An 18,386-nucleotide genomic window follows, 5' to 3' on the forward strand; every position below is an offset into this window, starting at 1 on the left:
CCATAGTACATCTTATAGACCAGCTCCCCAGGATATCTGCCAGCGATGTTGAGTGCTTTTCTATTATGTTGTGCCCCTCTGGTTTTAATAGTCTTATAATGTGAAGCAGGGTGACTACCTTGATATGGGATAGGACTCTTTGGAGTCTCCAATATATACCTGGACTTCTCATAGCTAGTATCACATACTGCTGCAGGTCCCTCATTTTCGTGGCTGTCGTAATTCCAAGGTGTATTTCAGGTTGTCATGCTATGCTGGATTTTCAACTTGTGCTATCACCTAAGCATGAAGAAGCACAGATATAGGAACAGCAGTAGGGAAGCGATCTCTTGGTTCATTTGTCTTTCTGTGCCATCTCCTCCTGCCTCTGTCATGTAAGATTGGAGGGTTCCCTGTTGCATGTGACTTTTGTGTTTTAATTAACAACAGTAAATGTATCTGCTTCTGTGATCTTCAAGATCTGTTGATGTCTTTATTTTTTCAGACCAAACTTAACGTAGTTAAGTAGTTAACTTAAGTTGAAGTTAACAGTTTAGACCTAGTTCGCATAGGTTTCCTGACTAGCTTTTCAGGGTGCAAATTTTAAGATATTTCAGTCCTATGAAAATAAATTAGGGTATATTTTTGTTTGTCACTGTGCATAACATTTTTATAGATAAATATTAACTTTTTAATCTTGAAGATTAAAAGTGAAATATTAAAAAACTTGTGGAAGAGTTATAAAAATCAAGATGCTTAAAACCGTCTGCAGAGAATTGTTATAGGTGTTAAGTAGCTCATGCTCTCGACAACAACGATCTTCAGGCACTTAGTGTTCAACTTCATGTCAAATAATTCTGTCTGTGGAAATCCATGAAGAAACAAAATTTGAAGTCTAAAATGTAAACACAGCTAGCAAGGGATTTTCTTGAAACAAATTATTTGAAGATCTTAATTTGGTACCTACTTGTTTCTTATGTTCCCTGTGTTGCTATCAGAGGTCTTTGGGCTAGCAAACAGCACTGTGTGAATGTGCATTAATAGCAGAATAGTAAGAGCAGCAGTTCAGGACCAGATTTACATCATGTTTACTGTCACTGGCTCCTAAAATCAAGGTGTCTCAGTAGTGGAGTACCTCTCACCTATCAACTCTTAATTTCAGCTTCTGTGTTTGTAGATGACAAGGTGAATATATTGGAGGGAAAAGGTGTTTTTTTAGCTGTCTGACACCTTATTTCAGTAATTACAGCATTATTCTTAAAGCAAGTCAGGATGGCACATAAGCTCTTCCAGAAGTCAAATCACTGTTAAAACTGCATTTTCATTATGTTATATGTTCCACATGAAAATTCTAACCCAAACTTTTGGCTATCCACTTGAAGCTGTGAATGATGTCAGTTATTGTTAATGAAAATCTCGTGCAGCTATTTCTTTCTGAATTATTCCTGTCAATACTCTTAATTTCTCCATAACCTTATATAGTTTTTGTAAGGTGGACATTCCATCACAATGATACAACTTTCCTGATAAGTTTAAATCCTTCCTTCATCATATCTCACAACTTTTATACTCAACCCATTCAGAATAGATTGCTGCTGTTTTTGCCATATATTGGCAAAAAGTATCAGCTGCTCTGAAGGTTATGTAGAGCAAAGAATAGGCAAAACTCTGTTCTAGGAAAGAAAACTTTGTTGTGAGTATACTTTTTGTAGAAGGCTAACTTCAGAAGATGAAACCACAGTGATTTCCATTTTGTTACTCTATGTTTGCATATGTCAAGAAGCATAAGTAGGGCTTGTCAAAGAGATGTCTTAAATTTCTTTGACTAGGTGGGACATTACTGCACAATAATTTTTGAGGTAGGGTTGTAAATAAGTTCTTTCTGACATCTTTCCTGAGAGCTTTGTGGCAGAAGTGCAAGTGCATTCTTCTCTTTGGGTTGATGTCAGTTCATTTTCCAACAAGGCTTACATGGAAGAAGTGTGAAAGCATTCCACTCTTTTAACTAATTTTTGTTCAATCCATGACTTTTAAAAGTGTACTTAAAATAAAAGATATAGTGGTAAAAAAACTTTGAGTTCTGCTCTCAGACTTGAGGGACTTTATTAACAGGAAATAAGACTCTTGACCAATATTTTCTTTTGCAGTAAGACTTGAAGTCAAGAAGTTACATTTTAGTCATCAGACAAGTTTTTTATCTAATTAAAGAACTCTTTAATTAGAGGCCATTTGTAATAGAAGACACATTCCTTTAGGGAGATTACCCATATTTGCTCCATTTTTAAGGAGGAAAAGAGGCATGGTATTTTTGGAATCTTCAAAGCACATAAGAGTCTTGCACTTCATGTCTGGAAAATATTTTTTTAATCTGGATCTTGTAAAGAATTCTTGTTCTCTGAGTGGGTTTAAAAAGTTGACATATTAACTACTTTTAAACTATTTTTATGTGCCTAATAATTGGAAGTGGAGTTCAGAAAAGAGAGTTAAGTGGTTGGGTCTACACTTTGAAAAGCTGTAAGAGTACTAGACAAGATATATGTTGGAAGAATGGGCTGTTAGAAAATCTTAAGCAGAAGTTTTCCCTCTGGTTTCTTGATCTTGATTTAAGGTCTGTTGGTAAGTCACAATGTCCTGTGTAGCTTCTTGGAAAGTAGAACACCTTTCTCAGGTGTTCTTCAGGATTTTAGATGGGGACACCTGTATGTATGTGGCTCAAACATGGGTTTTATGGAATCTTTCTTATAGGTGAGGTCTTTCTTATACATGAAGTGTGCTTAATGTGTGCCAGTTATGTTACATTAGTCATGATGTAGTTTTGCCGAGCACTGGACTTCTGATTAGGCTTTAGGTCCATTTTGGATTTAACTCTAAGGACATGACAGGAGAAGGGGAAGTGGGTTAGTGAAAACAGAACCCTAAGTAGAAGAATTTGCAGCGGCTTTAGTATGTATTCTGGTAGCTTGGGAAGGCTTAAAAAGAGAATTTGTTCAGTATGCATTCATAAGCTCATGTATTTCTTCATATTTATCAGGAGAAAGAAAGGTAAGAATGTGCTACTGAAATAAAGCTTCTTGTGTGCAGAGTAGAATAAGCTGGATTGGTGGTTTGAAGATGTGAAGGAGAACTGTGAAGGAGTCTTTCTGATCTGGAATAGATGTGTTTGGGTATCAGTCAGTGTTAGCCTGTTTTTCTTATTTGTGTTGTATAGAAATACTGTAAGTATGAACCTATCTTTAATGTATTTTCTTGTATTGTAGGCATCCTTAAATGTTAATGATGTACCTCCATCCATTGTAAATGAAGAATTTCTTCAGGATCTTAGAGCCACTAAAATCTCATATTCCCAGGATGCGGAAGATAGGGTATTCAGAGCTCATGGTAAGAGAACTTCATTTGTATAACTTGTGCTGCTTTCGACACTTTCTTGTTTGGCCTTGGTAACTTATTGTTTGTGTTCCAGGTCACTGCCTACACGAGATATTTGTACTCAGGGAAGGAATGTTTAAGCGAATTCCTGATATAGTTGTATGGCCTGGTAAGTGTTTATTGTCTTCTTCTGCCTTCTGGGCTGGGAGGCCATTGTTTACTAAACTCTTGTGCTTTCTGGTTGGGGGAAAACTGTCTCTTGGTTCACTGACTTCACTCATCTTTACAGAAACTGAAGGAATTTTCTCATGAATGGTAGTCATGTTTGTTTAGCCTCTGGACTGCAGGTTGTGTCTGTGAAATCCTATCATTTTGTGGGAAAGTCAATTTATTATTAGATAAGCTGATAGATATATAGATATATATATTATATAGATATAGAGATAGATAATAGCTGAAGTTTATGTTGACTGATGAATTCAACACTTAAGTAACCACTGTGTAATGTGAATGTGTATGTTCAGCAAGAGTAGTTGTCAAAAATGGCAGTCTCAATTTTGGGTTCTAAAGGCGTACATGATGCTAGAAGGGTAGTGATATGTTTGTATATTGAAGAATTTCTGGTTTTTTATATGCTATACTTTAGTGAAAAAAAAAAAAAAAGTAACTCCTGTCAGAACACTTTACAAAAAGATCAGTGACTGGAAGAAAGAGCAGTGCAATCTGAGTATAGGCTAGGCCTGCTTATTTCTGTCTAGTAAAAGGATACAAATGCTTTTTTGCTTTTTTTTCACTTGAGTCATGTGCCCTCTGGTCACTAGGAACTACTCCATGTGCCATTCTTCAGTAGTAAATAAAAAGGTCATTTGATCTAAGTAAATGTCAATTTTTGTTCAGTTGTATGATTCCAACTCTTTTGTTACCTTTTATAACTTTGATAGCTGCACTTCATTAAAGCCCCAAAATTTCTTATAAAAACTTAGTCCTACTCAGTTTTGCCTCCTTTATTTAGATGAAAAAATCACATATGGGAAGCATGAAAAGAGGCACTATAAGATGAAATTCGTTACTTGAGACCAGGTGCTTGACAGCACTGGTGACTGTGAACAGTAGTTGCCACAGCTTCTATTTTGTGTAGCTCCAAAAGCTGAAGCAAAATGATTGACTACCTTCATTTACAACATCTCTGTATGACAAGAGCAAAGTAGCCAAAGCTTGGAAACTGTTTGTTTAGTCCTGCTCATTCTTTGCTGTTTGTACAAACTCATGTATGCAATGTATTTGATCTCTTTTTTGATCCTTTTACTTGGCTGTGCACAAGCATTTCCACCTCCCTCTTTGGTCAGGTACAGAAAGTATTCTGAAAAACTAGACTTCATCAGCAACTCCTCTTCTGAAATTGAATGTCAGTCAGGAAGAAAGAAGTGTGCTGTTCATCTCTCAGAAGAGACTTATTTCTCACTTAAAGTAAATTGGACAGCCTGTTTTCAATAAAAGCTTTACATGTGATTTGTTCTCCAAGATACCTAGATGAATTGTTAACTGTTTGGTGGCCCATCTTGCCCTGAGAATTTACAGGAGGTCTCAATCCATGAGTAGAGCAAGAGATTAAAACTGCAGTTAGTTCTTCAAATGTAGAATTGTTTGAGGTCTAAAATATATAACTGATACTTCCGACCTCTTATTTATTGCCTAACTTTGAAATGTCTTCCTTGCTGGTGTTGGAAAAGGGGCTGCTGCTTAATGAGACTGCAGTATTTAGTAATAAGCACAAATAACAGTACCAAGCACAAAGCCTATTTTTTAACTGTTTGTTCTTTTTTAGTTTGCCATGAAGACGTAGTTAAAATTGTGGAATTAGCCTGCAAACACAATCTCTGCATAATACCGTTTGGTGGTAAGCGAAATTATGAAGTATCGTTAACTGTTTAAGGTTATTCATGAAAATGTCTTCTACTTCAGTTTAAATATATGTTCTTCATTACTTGTGGTCTGTTCCCACAATGTGCATAAATTAGGGGTTTTTGTTCCACTGTTGAAATTCAAAGTTTCAGAGGGGCTTGTGGTCAAACGCTACTGCAAAATTAGAATAATTTCCTTGTAGATGTTGTTCAGTAGAAACTCCTGTGGCAAGGGGTTTTCAGGAAGTTTTCCAGATACAGAGTACAGCTAAAGGCCTGTACAATCTGTGTCCTCCTCAGCCTAAAGAATGCATAAAGGACTTCCAGTTTTCACTGTGGGTGTCTTCTCTAAGCCTGCTGAAGTAGAGCTGTGAGCTACCTTGTTTTAACACAGAGCTTAGGAAACATGGGGTTTTGGCTTTCATGAGCTCTTTCTGTGATAAGGTTTTTGTCAAGAACTCTTAATTATGTGGTATAAGTCTGTGTGTTTTACTTGGTACTTGCTTATGCTGTATACAGCCCTTGCAAAAGGGCATTAACTATTTAAGAAAATGAACATTTCCCTTGAAGACGATAGCAAACTTGGTGAGCTGATTCCTCACTAAACACTGTTACCCTTGCCAGATGCGTCTGAAGGACTGCAAAACTGCTAAAAGTCACATTTTAACTGATAGTAGTAAACCAGTAGACCTGAAAGCAGCAATATTGACTATTTCTTGTTCACTGTCCAGGATACAAAAAGATCTTCAGGTTGTTTTCCAAGTTGGTTTCTAGTAAATTGCAATCAACTTGTGAAGTTATTACAGTAGCGCTTGGTATTTAAGGGAAGTGCCACCTTTTCCATCACTGGAAACAAAAGGTGATGGACCTCACTGCTCTTGCAGAGTGTTTTATTAGCTGGCACTTTCTCTGTACTTGCCATTGTCTTTTCTTCTCATGGCCTGCTGTGGATCTTGAGTATCCTACCCCCTCTTTTCCTATGGCTCTGGCAGTCTTGGGAAATGGTTTCTTGGGGGCTGTTCTGCGACATCCTGTAAAGATACATGAGAAACCATTTCTATGTCTGATGCTTGATTTTACCTTTTTTTAATAGTTAAAGCCTTCAGTTTATTTTTTCTTTCAGATGAGTATTACGTTCCTGTACTAGGCAGACTTCTTATTCCAAGTTTGTAGGTTGTTCCATAGTGGTAGCTGAAGAATATACAGAAACTATAGCTCTCTGTTTCTTGAATAGCTTTGTAATTTCTTACCCTTCTTTGTTTTCAAGCTCTGTGCTGGGCTTAACAGAAGCCGCTGAGATGGTCACAGAATGTCATGTTTGTTATGGAGTGCTGCTAAAGCATTGTTCAGCTCCACAGCTTGATTTTGTGAAACCTGGTCTGGAGAAGGGGGCAGCCTTAAGAGACTAATCACTCAGTTAACTTCAGTGATCTTTCTTTATTCAGTTCTCTATCAGAAAGGAGGGAGAGAGGCATTCTATTGGAAGAAAAGCTACCTGAGAATTTTATGATCACAAAATATCATTCCTATATTTGCAGGAGGGACAAGTGTCTCTAGTGCCCTTGAATGTCCTGAAGAAGAAAAAAGAACAATTGTCTCCCTGGATACATCACAAATGGTATGATCTCTTAAAGTTTAATTTATTTTTCAATCATCCTACAGTTACTTGGGTCATCACTACAGAATGGCATTTCTTTCTTTTCCAGAATAAAGTAGGGATGGAAGTACTAATCAGCACTATGATATTAAACTGTACTCGTTCAGTTTGTTTTTCTGATATTAGTCCTGTACTACTTCATAGGACCTGTATATATTCAATTAAAAAAAAAATCACTGTTAAGCCTTATAGCAGCTTCAAGTGATCAAACTCAGAGAACGCTCCTCTTCTTCTATATTGGAATTTGTACTGAGGATAAATGAAAGGCTAGGAGGAAGTTGTTATTGCAAATTTCACTAGTTTTTGCACTAGTCTTCAAATGACTTAAAGCAAAGATTAATAAGGTGACCTAATATACATAAATCAACTTGAAGGATAAACTTCCAAGAAATAACTGGGGATTTTGTGTAGATAGCATCTTGAGAATGTGAAGTTCATAGTTTTATGGCAGTCTAGAAATGAAGTTCTGTAAAATTTATTGCTAGTTTTCATCTTTTCATTATAAAGAGCTTTGTACTTTTAAAATGATAGATTTATGGCTACTTGGTAATGAGATGCTTCAGAAAAAGCTCTGTATCTTTGATGTAAGGCTCTACTGCCTTCATCTACTTGCTGAGCTTATTAAACTCCTTTAGCCTTGAAGGTAAGAGCTGGGGTTTGGCTCAGTTTTCTGCACTCAGTGGTTCTTTAGTTAAACAAAGTGATTTTTTTCTGCAGTGGTGGTACTTGTATGTTGAAGGAAGCTCTTCAGGTGTCTATCAGAATGAAATCCAACAAGTACACTAGTGACTCAGGACTTCATTTGAACTCCTTGATTTATAGCCCACAGCTTTGACTTCTGTCAGGTGTAGGTGTGGCAAGGAAATGTGCTTAATTCTTAGTATCTTTCTTTTTTGTCAGCTAGATGTGGAAATAAGGATTGAGTCAGAAAATGAACCAGTTTCATGTGTCTTGAATGACTGCCAGCCAGTTCTTGTAATCATTAATGAAGAGAGAAAATAAGAAAATTCAGGTGAAAGGAAGCATTGTCAAAGTTAAAACATAGGTGTCTCAGAGCAGTTAAGATGATTGCTGAAGCTTTACTATTTTAATAAACGCTTAATAGTTATCTTTATCTTATATATAGGGTCGATATTGCATAAAAACTGATTTATATAGGTATCTGAGATGAGTTAAGCAGTTTATGTTGAAACTGAAGCAGCTGAAGTAGTTCACTTTGAATAATTAGTTAGCCCATACTTAGTGAGTGGGAGACTCCTACAAGAGTTTTGTTTTAATTCTTTCTGGCTTTTTTGCTTTCTATTCTATAAACATCCCTGGTATAAATTGACAGTTATATGTGTTAGTCTCTTGTAATGGTGACTTTATAAATTGAAACCTATTGTGTAGCAGCTTTAGGGAGTGAAGAGCCTCAGCTTCCACTGGTGTAATAACTGGAGTGGTATCAATAGTAAATTGTATGACTAAGCATGTTGATCCTATAGCATTAGGGAAGGAAGTAAACAGAAATCTTAAACACTCATTCTTAGTTTTGATTGGCTTCTCAACAGAATCGGATTCTCTGGATAGATGAAAAAAACTTAACAGCTTGTGTAGAAGCTGGCATTGTTGGACAAGATCTGGAAAAACAGGTATTTTTATCTGGTTAAGTTTCTAGTATTTTTTAATATTTTTCTTAGGTTTTGTTTATATCTTGTCCAAATCATTGAATTAATTCTTAATTCTTGTGTGTTTTCATACAGCTGGTAAGAATTACATGCAATGGTTATGAACCCACCCTTCCTAATATATGACCAGTAAACATACAAAGCCACAGGTTCCTGTGGTATAGAGAAAACCATGAGCTAAATTAATCGCTGTAGACAGGATGTAGAAGTGGCTTTCAGCCTTTAAGTTAGATCCACTGTGTACAACAGAACATAGTTAATGATCCATGTTACATGGTATACTTAAATACAGCTGTTCAACATGATTGTTATCAGTTGGTCAGTGCAAACTGATTATCTCAAATGCACTAATGCAGTTATCACTTAATGTGAGACTGCTTGGCCTTTAATTCTTGCTGTTTGACAGCTTTGGTGTTGTAATTCTGAGGGCATCCTGTCAACCTCAGGTGCTGTGCAGATGGCAAGGCCAAGTTAATACAGAAAAATGAGAAACAAGTGACTACTTAATGTACAGGAATGCATGATCTGCATCACAAGTAGTTGACAATGTTGCATACAGGAAGCCCAACCAGGTGGCTGTATATTAAAACACATCTCTCTTTGAGAGAATTAACTACAGGCAATTTGCTCAATTTTTCTGCAGACCTGCTGCATATCACATTAGGATAGAAGGATCAAGAGATTAAGTGCCTTATTTATTGGCAGCATTTGTGCAAAGTTGGCAGTTACCTAAGTTATAATTTCTTTTTGCAGATGTATGTGAATTTGCACCTTGTTTTGAACAATAGAGTTCTCAGTTTTAAAATGCTGGGGAGGAGTATTATAGGGTGATATGTAGCACAGGTGTGCACAGTAGAAGCAGAATCAATTTGCGTGTCACGTACATATCCAAGATAAAAGTTTCATAAATGGGTGTATGATCAGGATACTTTTTTAAAAAAAAACCAACCCAAACAAACCAAATAGGAATAGAATATTGAATTTAGACTACTAAGTTAATGCAGGACCTGTAGGATGTATTTTTTCTTTTCTTTTCTTTAGCTTGCTGAAAGTGGCTTCTGTACAGGCCATGAACCAGACTCCATGGAATTCAGTTCACTAGGAGGATGGGTAGCAACACGAGCATCAGGCATGAAAAAAAACATCTATGGAAACATTGAAGATCTGGTAAGCAGTTTTAATACTTATTATAATTTCAGATATTTAACTTATTATAAGGACTCACAGTGGGAGAGTAAATAGTGCTTCTTTGCGTAATACAGGTTTGGCATCAAATCTTGACTGACATGCTTGTTTCCTTGTTTTTGGTATTAGTACCAGTAATCCTTATCACTGACATAAAATTAATTCTCATTTCAGCACTCTCTAACTAGCTTAAGGAATTGTTACTCTGTCTTGACTCTGGTGCTGTCTTCTACCATTTTGGACTCTATACTCATCCTGTGTAATCATCCTGACAAACTTCCAGAAGTCCCATGTTCTCTCCTACCTGTTGTGTGTACCTGAAGATGTGTAGCTGAACTGTCTGACAGCAAGCGGCTCCTCACCTTCCTACATGCCCATGGCTAGCAGTATTTGTTAAATCAGTAGGCTGATCTAATTGAGCATGTGGGTGCGCAGCGGTGAGATCTAGTGCCACCACATGGTTTGTAGGAATCCAGAGGAAAGAAGCAGTGGACTGGGAATGGCAGTGTTCTACTCTTGAATTTGTTTTAGTCATTAAAATGGTTCAACTTTATATTAACTCAAATAATACTTTTAAGCATACTTTTTGATTTTAAAGTCTATGTTTTCTGTAACAACAAATACATTGAATATATTGAAGATAAATTATCGCTGCTCAGACTTCGCCTGCCTTTTTGCTTCAAACTTCCAGCTTTCTCTCATAATTTGTTTAACCCTTCCATGTGTGAATTTTTTCCTTCTTTCCTGCAGCACACTCTAGGTAATGTATCCATGTTACCTCAGGCTTTTTCATCAGCTCATAGTTTAGACATATTTGTTCTGTGCACAGGTATGACACTTCACTGTCAGTGACTGAGGCTAGCAGGAACTACTCAGTTTTTATTTGTAGACCTGGCTGAAGTAAAACTCGTAGCACTTACAAAGTGTCATCACTCCCCTGCTGCCTGAATGGTACAGTTTTGCTTGTTCTGGGAGTTGTGAGGCTGAAGGCTTCTCTATTATGGAAGCATAACTTCAGGCTAAAACAGCTTCTGAAATTTTCATTAGAAGGAAATAGGATTGAAAATTGATTCAGAGCAGTTCATGAGTTTCAAAATAGCACGGTGAGAATGTTTCAAGGAAGTGTTTGCCTTTTGAGGAACTTTATATCTTGAAACAGTGTGTTATATAAGCTGCCTAAAATCCACTTACTGCAGAATCAATGCTTCATAAATTGCATAGAGTGAAAATTACTTAACTACCTGTGCTTGAAAGTTTTAAAGCCATTAGCTGAAATTCAGTAATTTTGCTTCATTTAAAGGCATCACTAAAGCAAAGCTGAAACTCTGCCCTTCCTTGGTATAAGGTATAAAATAGAGGATTGAATTGAATAGAGGATTAAAAAAACCCAAATGTGAGCTCTATTGCATGGGCCTGAATGAAGCTGGAAACAATAACATTGAAAAATATTTTTTAAAAAAACAACCTTCTAGTCCTACACGTGTCAGTCTTATGGCAGCTTTTATATTGATAATCTATTTCACAAAGTATTTCACTACTTCTGTCTTTCCTCCTAATTGAAATATTTCTGTAGCAATCAATGACTGAATTATAGTAGCTTCATCAAGCAGCAGTTCTAAAGCAAAACTTAGGCAAAGCTTAAACCCTCACTTTTTCCCTCTGTAGTACAATGTATATTCTGGATTAAAATCCTGGTGTATATAAAGTTCTATCTGTGAAGTTCTACACTGAGAAGCAAAACAGTTTTAACTGGTATTGCCTGGATGTAGCCACCAGTTGATATGATTTGTCATAGAATGGAAACTATCTGTTGTGTGGGGAAACCATGCTGTGTCAAAATAATGGTTGGTAATAGTTCTCAGGTTCTTGGGGCTGCCTACACAATGTCCAAAACCTATAAAGCCAAACTGTATCAAACTTAATATGTTTTGTGGAAAATAAATATAATAAAAATCTGTGCTTAATGCTAATATTGATAGTCGTTGCACTTTGTTTAAACAGGTGATTCATATAAAAATGGTAACTCCTAGAGGAATAGTAGAAAAAAACTGTCAAGTACCTCGCATGTCAACGGGACCTGATATCCATCACTTCATTATGGGATCTGAAGGTATAAACAGAGTAATTTCACACACTGCATCTTAATTCAGCTTGCATAATGCTCGATTATTTGAGTGTCTTTAATGCTGTGGCTTCCAGTGTGTTGATGGGTGGCATTGGACCTGTGGAGTCAGCCTACTAGTCTAGTAACAAAGAGCACGATTTAGAGAATATATTGTGAGAATTCACCATGTAAGAAATAATAAATCACCTGCTATTGCCAACTGAATTTCTGGGATTTCTGATTTATGTTAACTTACAATATTCTGGTACATGTTAAGTTGGGTAGCTTGCAAGCAGTTCATCTTGGAACATTTTGCTCAGTTTTTCTCCTCTCCTGAAGGAACCCTTGGAGTGGTTACTGAAGTTACGATAAAGATTCGCCCAGTCCCTGAATACCAGAAGTACGGCTCTGTGGTCTTCCCCAACTTTGAGCGAGGGGTGGCCTGCTTGAGGGAAGTGGCAAAGCAGGTAAAGAAAAGCTGGAGTTGACTTCACTCGAGGACTCATGGATTCTAGCAGTAGGGGTATATTGATGCTTCAGTATTTCTGGCAGTTGTTAACCAGGATTTTAAGGTCGGAATCTTGTAAGCATCCATGAAATGCAGGATATGGTCCATGAGGATTTTGGCAATCACTCAGTTGAGGACTGAGTATGTTAGAACTTTGCTTGGTATTCTGAGCCAAAACATGGACAAGCCTTTTAATGGCTTGTTTCAGTGGGAGTTATTTTCATATTGCAGCCTGAAAAATTCAGCTTTGTATCTCCTTCAGCTGAGAACTTTACCCTTAGATTAATTAGGACTATGTAAATGGGACCAGTGTTTAAAGGAATTGAGTTGCAGCATACAGGTAAAAGGCAGTTGAATTCATGGCTTTGAAGTGGTAAAGGAGCAAAAGGAATGCAATGGAAGGTTATAGCCTGTATTTAGAAATCACTGCCTGGAGCACAGTGACATGGACAGGTGTGATGGATATTTCCAAGTGGAATTGTGCTTACACTGTAGTATTTAAATAGAGAATAGTGCAGGCAGATGCTTTCAGGTAGTGAAGTACTTTGATTTCAAAGTTCTGTAGTACTTTTCCTCAAGGCTGTGCATCCAAACAAATTTTAGTCTGGCTAGCCTCTTTCTCTACTGACTAACTTTCCTCTGTTCTGTGCAAAACATACCAAATTATATATATGAATGGTAGAGTGTACCCTGAATTGGGGAAATAATTTCAGAAATGTTTTAATTAATGCCAAACTAAACACAGCTTTACATTTTTTCCAGTGATTGGTCTAAATTAATGGCTTAATGTTCCAAGCCAGATGTTCAAACTGGTATGTGAATGACATGTATATGCTAGTCAGCAGCACTTGCCAGTTTTTCTGTCGTGCTTCTACTGCTAGTGCTTGTCCTTCCTTTTAAAGGTACCTAAGCAGACTTTTTGGGAATGCTTAATCATATGGCTGATCAACATTTAAAATCAGTTAAGGAACTCATGTGTTTTCCCTGTCTATGGGCTTAGTTAGAGCGGAAAAAAGGAGGCACTATTTGCCACTTAATGTTGCTCCATTTCTAAGCTTCTGTTGCTGCTGCTGCTGTTTCTCTGCTTACTTGAGCCTGAACTACTTATTCTCTTCTGTTGCCCCTCACATCAGAGTAGTAATTACAATGATTGCTGTCTGAAAAGCTCTTTTATGTATCAGTCCACTTTAATGTAAGAATAATCAGCCTGTAGGTTGTGGGTGGGTTGGTCTCATTTAAAACCACTCCCACAGCCTTCTGTCTACCTGCCTGGTGAGCTCCCTTAGTTCTTCATGTTTTCTTCCTCTTGTGTGACCTAATACATATTAATGATACTGTGAGGAGTGAACATGTCAAATGAAGTGAAAGAGCAGTACTTCCATATCCATGTGATGAGATGATGACTAGCCTAAAATTCAGACTTTTGTCATATTCCTCTGGCCATACATTTCAGTATGACTGGACATGGCCATCAGTTAGTATATGATGTAGGCATATACATGACCAGAAACTTACCTAAGTGAAGGCAGCTGTTCTTACTCTTTTTTCAGATTCCTATACAGTGCAGAATCTAGATTAGACCCAAGTTCAGATTTTGATTGCAGTCTGACAGCAGAGCATGAGTGTACCGGGTCTAGCCAGGATGAAGTCAACTCTTTTCATAGCAGCATGTGTGGTGTTAGCTTTTGTACTTGCAACCAAAAGAGTGTTAACACCCCAGTGTTTTAGTTATTACTAAATAACGTTCACAAAGTGTCAAAGCTTTTTCTGTTTCTCTCTTCCTACCGCCAAGTGTGTTGGAGCAGATAAGAGGCTGGGAGGGTACACACTTGGGACAACTGACCCAAACTGACTAAAGGCAGATACCATATAACATCATGATCATAAATAAAATAGAGGGGGGTGTTTCATAGAGGTTGCCATTGCTTGAAAACTGGCTGTATATTGGTCAGCTGATGGTAATTGATTGCTTTTTGCATTGTGCTTTTGTGGGGTTTTTTTCTCCATTTTGCTTACCAAGCTGTCTTCATCTCAACCCATGGGTTTTTCAGCTTTTGCCCTTCTAATTTTTCTTCCCTGTCCCACTGGGGAGGGGGCTCAGTGAGCAGCTGTGTAGTGCTCAGCTGCATGCCAAGATGACCTTCAACAATTAAACGTTTCAATGGATTTTTATTATGTGTGTATCTCTGATTACACAGAAACATAAACTTGATGTACTAAACAAGTGTGCTATCTTTAGTGCATATGCCATTTTAGAAGAACACTCAAAATGTGAAAATCAATGTTTTTGGACTATTGCTGTGTTGGCTTGAGATTAAACTGAAAATTCTCAATGCATTATATCTAGACATACCTAGTAGGTGTTGTTATTCCAGTGAAAACAAGCTTATAGTCACCCTGTTTCAATGATGGTGATGGCCAGAGGTTTCTGGTATCAAAGTGTGCTTTCTTATAAGCTATTTTGAAATGAAAATTTGATTGTAATGAATTTTAAAACCAGCTATGTACACAATTTTTTTCTTCTTCCTTCCTCTTACTCCCCTAACTTTGCCTCCAAGAGATGTGCTCCTGCATCAATTCGCCTTCTTTAAAACCAACTATGTACACAATGTTTTTCTTCTTCCTTCCTCTTACTCCCTAACTTTGCCTCCAAGAGATGTGCTCCTGCATCAATTCGCCTTGTTGACAATGCACAGTTTCAGTTTGGTAAGTATGTAGATCATTGTGGAGCATCATGTTTCCAAGGGCTTTTTAGTAGCTTAGGTCTGTTTTGGGTAGTAATTCTTTTGCTCAAATCTAGACAGAGGGCAGTGAACCCAGAGCTCAATCTCCAGACAGTGCCGAACGTGAGTTTCGGAAACAGAAGCCTGTCTTTGAGGGAATACTGTCAGCTACTTGAGTCAGTAAAGAGCCATGCTCTGCCTATAAATGAAGTGGGTTTTCTGCTGTTTCATTTCTTGACATTTAGTCTATTGGTGAGATTGAAATTCTGGAATAACTTCTTCTATTTTGCTGTAAAGGAGTAGAGATTCTAGTTACGTAATTTTTTTAGATTGTGGTTTAATAAATTAATGTCTTTTCATGATTTCTCTGCGCTTACTGAAGTGTGCTTGTAGGTGTCCTCCTTGGGGTTTGTATCTGCAGAGAGACTCCCTCTTTGCTTAAGAGGAAAAAAGAGCAGTCAGTTGTTGAAGCTGATGTGTTATTCAGGAGGAAATGCTTTGTGAAGTATTTTAGAAGGAAGTATCATGTAAATGGTGCATAACTTTTTATGAATTGGGCTCACAGCATGTAGGCCAGATGCCAGGCTGCTAAAGTGAAGCAGTAATGAGAGTTCAGAAGTTGTTTGTGACTGAAAACAATGGAACAAACAGTAAAAGACTTTCATCTCAATTAAACCCAGTCCTGAGGCAGAAATGTTAATTTAACAGGCTCCAAGACACCATTTATATATCCTGGTAATTTTAGTTCCCCGTTTGTCATTAAGGAAGCAATAACTAGCTTTATGTAGAAAACTTCACACAAGTTAGGGAAAAAATGCTTAACTCCTAACTTTCACCATTCTTGGCTGTTTGTTTCAGTGGTTTTGGTGTAACTTAAAAAAAAAAAAAAGTCCCTGATTTTTCTTAGTTTTGTGGTGTAAAAACTAATGAAGCGCTCTCTTAAAAATTTTCCACATGCCATAGGCTTGTGAAATCTAAACTTAGGCAGCCTTAATTAAAGTGTTAAATATTTGTGCACAGTTGTACATATGTCTTAAAAAAATTAATGAAATCTTTTCCTAAATCATGTTCGAAATGAGTAGAGAGAATTCTCTTTAATTTTGATAATCAAAGTGCTGTGAGAAATTCTAGTCATTTTGACTACCAAGCTATTTTTTATTTGCCCCCTAAAGTACGAATCTTAAGAGCTGTTTGCCTTAATATGCCTTTTTCTGCTTTTTTGCCAAAGGTCATGCTCTTAAACCACAAGTTGCTTCCATTTTTACATCGTTTTTGGATGGGCTGAAAAAGTTCTACATCACAAAGGTAATTTTGGGGTTTTTAATATTGGTTTGAATTTTGCATGCTATTCATAAAATTCAAGATTTTTTGGTAAACTGCTTCTAATGCAGCTGAGTTTGAGTGTACCTAATACTACAGTGCAAGAACTTGAGGTTCTAAATGTGGTTTAATTCAAATGAAATTGTGTTTGAGGAGTTATTCCAGGAGAGCTGTTGTCACTGGCCATACCTGTATAAGAGATTTATGCCTGTTACTGCAAATATGGGTATTCAAATGTAGAAAATTGTCTTCCAGGAGTGAGCGTACTTCTGGAAAACAGGGACCAATGTTGATTCTGCTGCTTTTTCTTGGACTATTGAAGTGGGAAATAACATGTGTCTTGGGATTTCTTTTGTTAAGGAGTACATATTCTGGTTGAGATAGCCCAGAAGTATTTCCTTCCCTCCACATTCCTGATGGTCATAGTTTTCTTCCTGCTTTTATAGCTGATAGGAGTAGTTGATTCAATATTAATGTCTCTGTTGCTTAAAGCATTTAAGACCTTTTTTTTTCTACAGTATAGGTAGACAGCTGTTGTGCCTATCCTGCCTTTTTAACAGGAGGAAAGAGGTGACAGATAATTTGTTATTTCCGTTGACCTGTCCTGTCAAGGAAAAACTTAAGTATTTTAGGAGTAAATTTTTGAAAGACTTTTATCCTAATTATTCCTCTTAATTGCAGCAACGCTTACTGACTAGGGCATATGCGATGTATTTGAAAAGTAAAAACCTGTTCCTTGTATTCTGCCACACAGACTGTGACTAATGGCAAGTTTGTCTCTCTTTGCAGTTCAAAGGATTTGATCCCAACATACTGTGTGTAGCTACCTTGCTCTTTGAGGGTGACAGAGAGAAGGTTCTTCAGCATGAGAAGCAGGTCTATGATATTGCCACCAAGTTTGGGTATGCTTTTCAAAGAACATTTTCAATGTGAAACTGGGAATGAACTGTCCAGGAAAAAATTGGGCTACCATATTTTTGTAGTGGTTCCTGTATGGATATGTTCTCATTTACTAGTTTGAAGTGGCAGCAGTCAATTAGCTACTGAATGCTCCCTTTGATACATATGGCTTGCACTAATTCATAGGTAACTTAACTGAAAAACTTCAGCTGTCCGTGTATTGCAGAAAAATATTTACTAAATATAGAATGAATGATATTAAAGTGGAAACCAGCCCTTTTAATTGTTTACAGGCATAGAAGCAGCTTGTTTTGCAATTCTAAATTCTATATTTTGAATACAGAAAGGGAGACAATCATAAGGGTGATATTAAGTTTTTGCAGAATTCATGTGAGTATATTAATACAAGAAACTTTAGTTGAACGAGTGCAGTGATTTTCTGTGCCACAAAGGGAGAGAAAGCACCCATTGAAGTGGCAGGCTGAGTAATGATCAAGCATTTTCTTTCCTTCTGGCTTGATTAAGTGTGATTGATTAAAACCATCATTAAAACTGTGATTTGTCATGAAAGTACTGTTCCTGCTAATACTAGTCTCAGCTATTCAAATATACGTATAAGTGCTGGTTTATCCATTTCTAGGCTATAATTTTTGAATTCTGTGCTTTTATTGTGCTTTTATTCTGTTACTTCAATTGTGAATCCTTTTGTATTTTGGTATTTCAAGATGGTAGTGTATTGGTAAGGGGTTGAAACTTGTCTGTGTTAGAGCCATTACAAGATGGTGCTGTCTATGCTGCTTTATTAAGGCTATTAGTGAAGTCTTCAGTAGGTTAACCTGGCTTAAAATGCTAAACCATTTAATGGCTTTATAGTATAAAATACTTCAGTTCTGTGCTTTTTCAGGTGTCTGTCTACACCCATACCCACCTCTCTCTCAGATTTAGGGGAGCTTATAGGAATACTGATTCCAGATGCATAGCACTCTGTTGTTCTTAGAAACCAACAGTTAAAAACAAGTGCTTTCATAATAACCCTTGCTAGACTAGTGAAAGCGAGGCTTCCTTTTTCTTTAGTA

General features: G+C 37.0%; 1 protein-coding gene across 1 annotated transcript in view; it reads left to right on the forward strand.

Moving 5' to 3' along the window:
* The window catches only part of AGPS (alkylglycerone phosphate synthase), a 50,193-nt gene that overhangs the window by 16,002 nt on the left and 15,805 nt on the right, over positions 1 to 18,386 (forward strand). Inside the window, exons 4-14 of the mRNA XM_041473454.1 lie at positions 3,237 to 3,357; positions 3,440 to 3,514; positions 5,171 to 5,242; positions 6,785 to 6,864; positions 8,454 to 8,534; positions 9,612 to 9,737; positions 11,757 to 11,865; positions 12,199 to 12,326; positions 15,022 to 15,073; positions 16,319 to 16,395; positions 17,200 to 17,312. Of these exons, the coding sequence (XP_041329388.1) occupies positions 3,237 to 3,357; positions 3,440 to 3,514; positions 5,171 to 5,242; positions 6,785 to 6,864; positions 8,454 to 8,534; positions 9,612 to 9,737; positions 11,757 to 11,865; positions 12,199 to 12,326; positions 15,022 to 15,073; positions 16,319 to 16,395; positions 17,200 to 17,312 (1,034 nt within the window). The remainder of the gene's footprint in view (positions 1 to 3,236; positions 3,358 to 3,439; positions 3,515 to 5,170; positions 5,243 to 6,784; positions 6,865 to 8,453; positions 8,535 to 9,611; positions 9,738 to 11,756; positions 11,866 to 12,198; positions 12,327 to 15,021; positions 15,074 to 16,318; positions 16,396 to 17,199; positions 17,313 to 18,386) is intronic.

Source organism: Pyrgilauda ruficollis, unplaced genomic scaffold (genome assembly GCF_017590135.1).
Source record: "Pyrgilauda ruficollis isolate IOZ18807 unplaced genomic scaffold, ASM1759013v1 scaffold3, whole genome shotgun sequence".
Classification (NCBI taxonomy): Eukaryota; Metazoa; Chordata; class Aves; order Passeriformes; family Passeridae; genus Pyrgilauda; species Pyrgilauda ruficollis.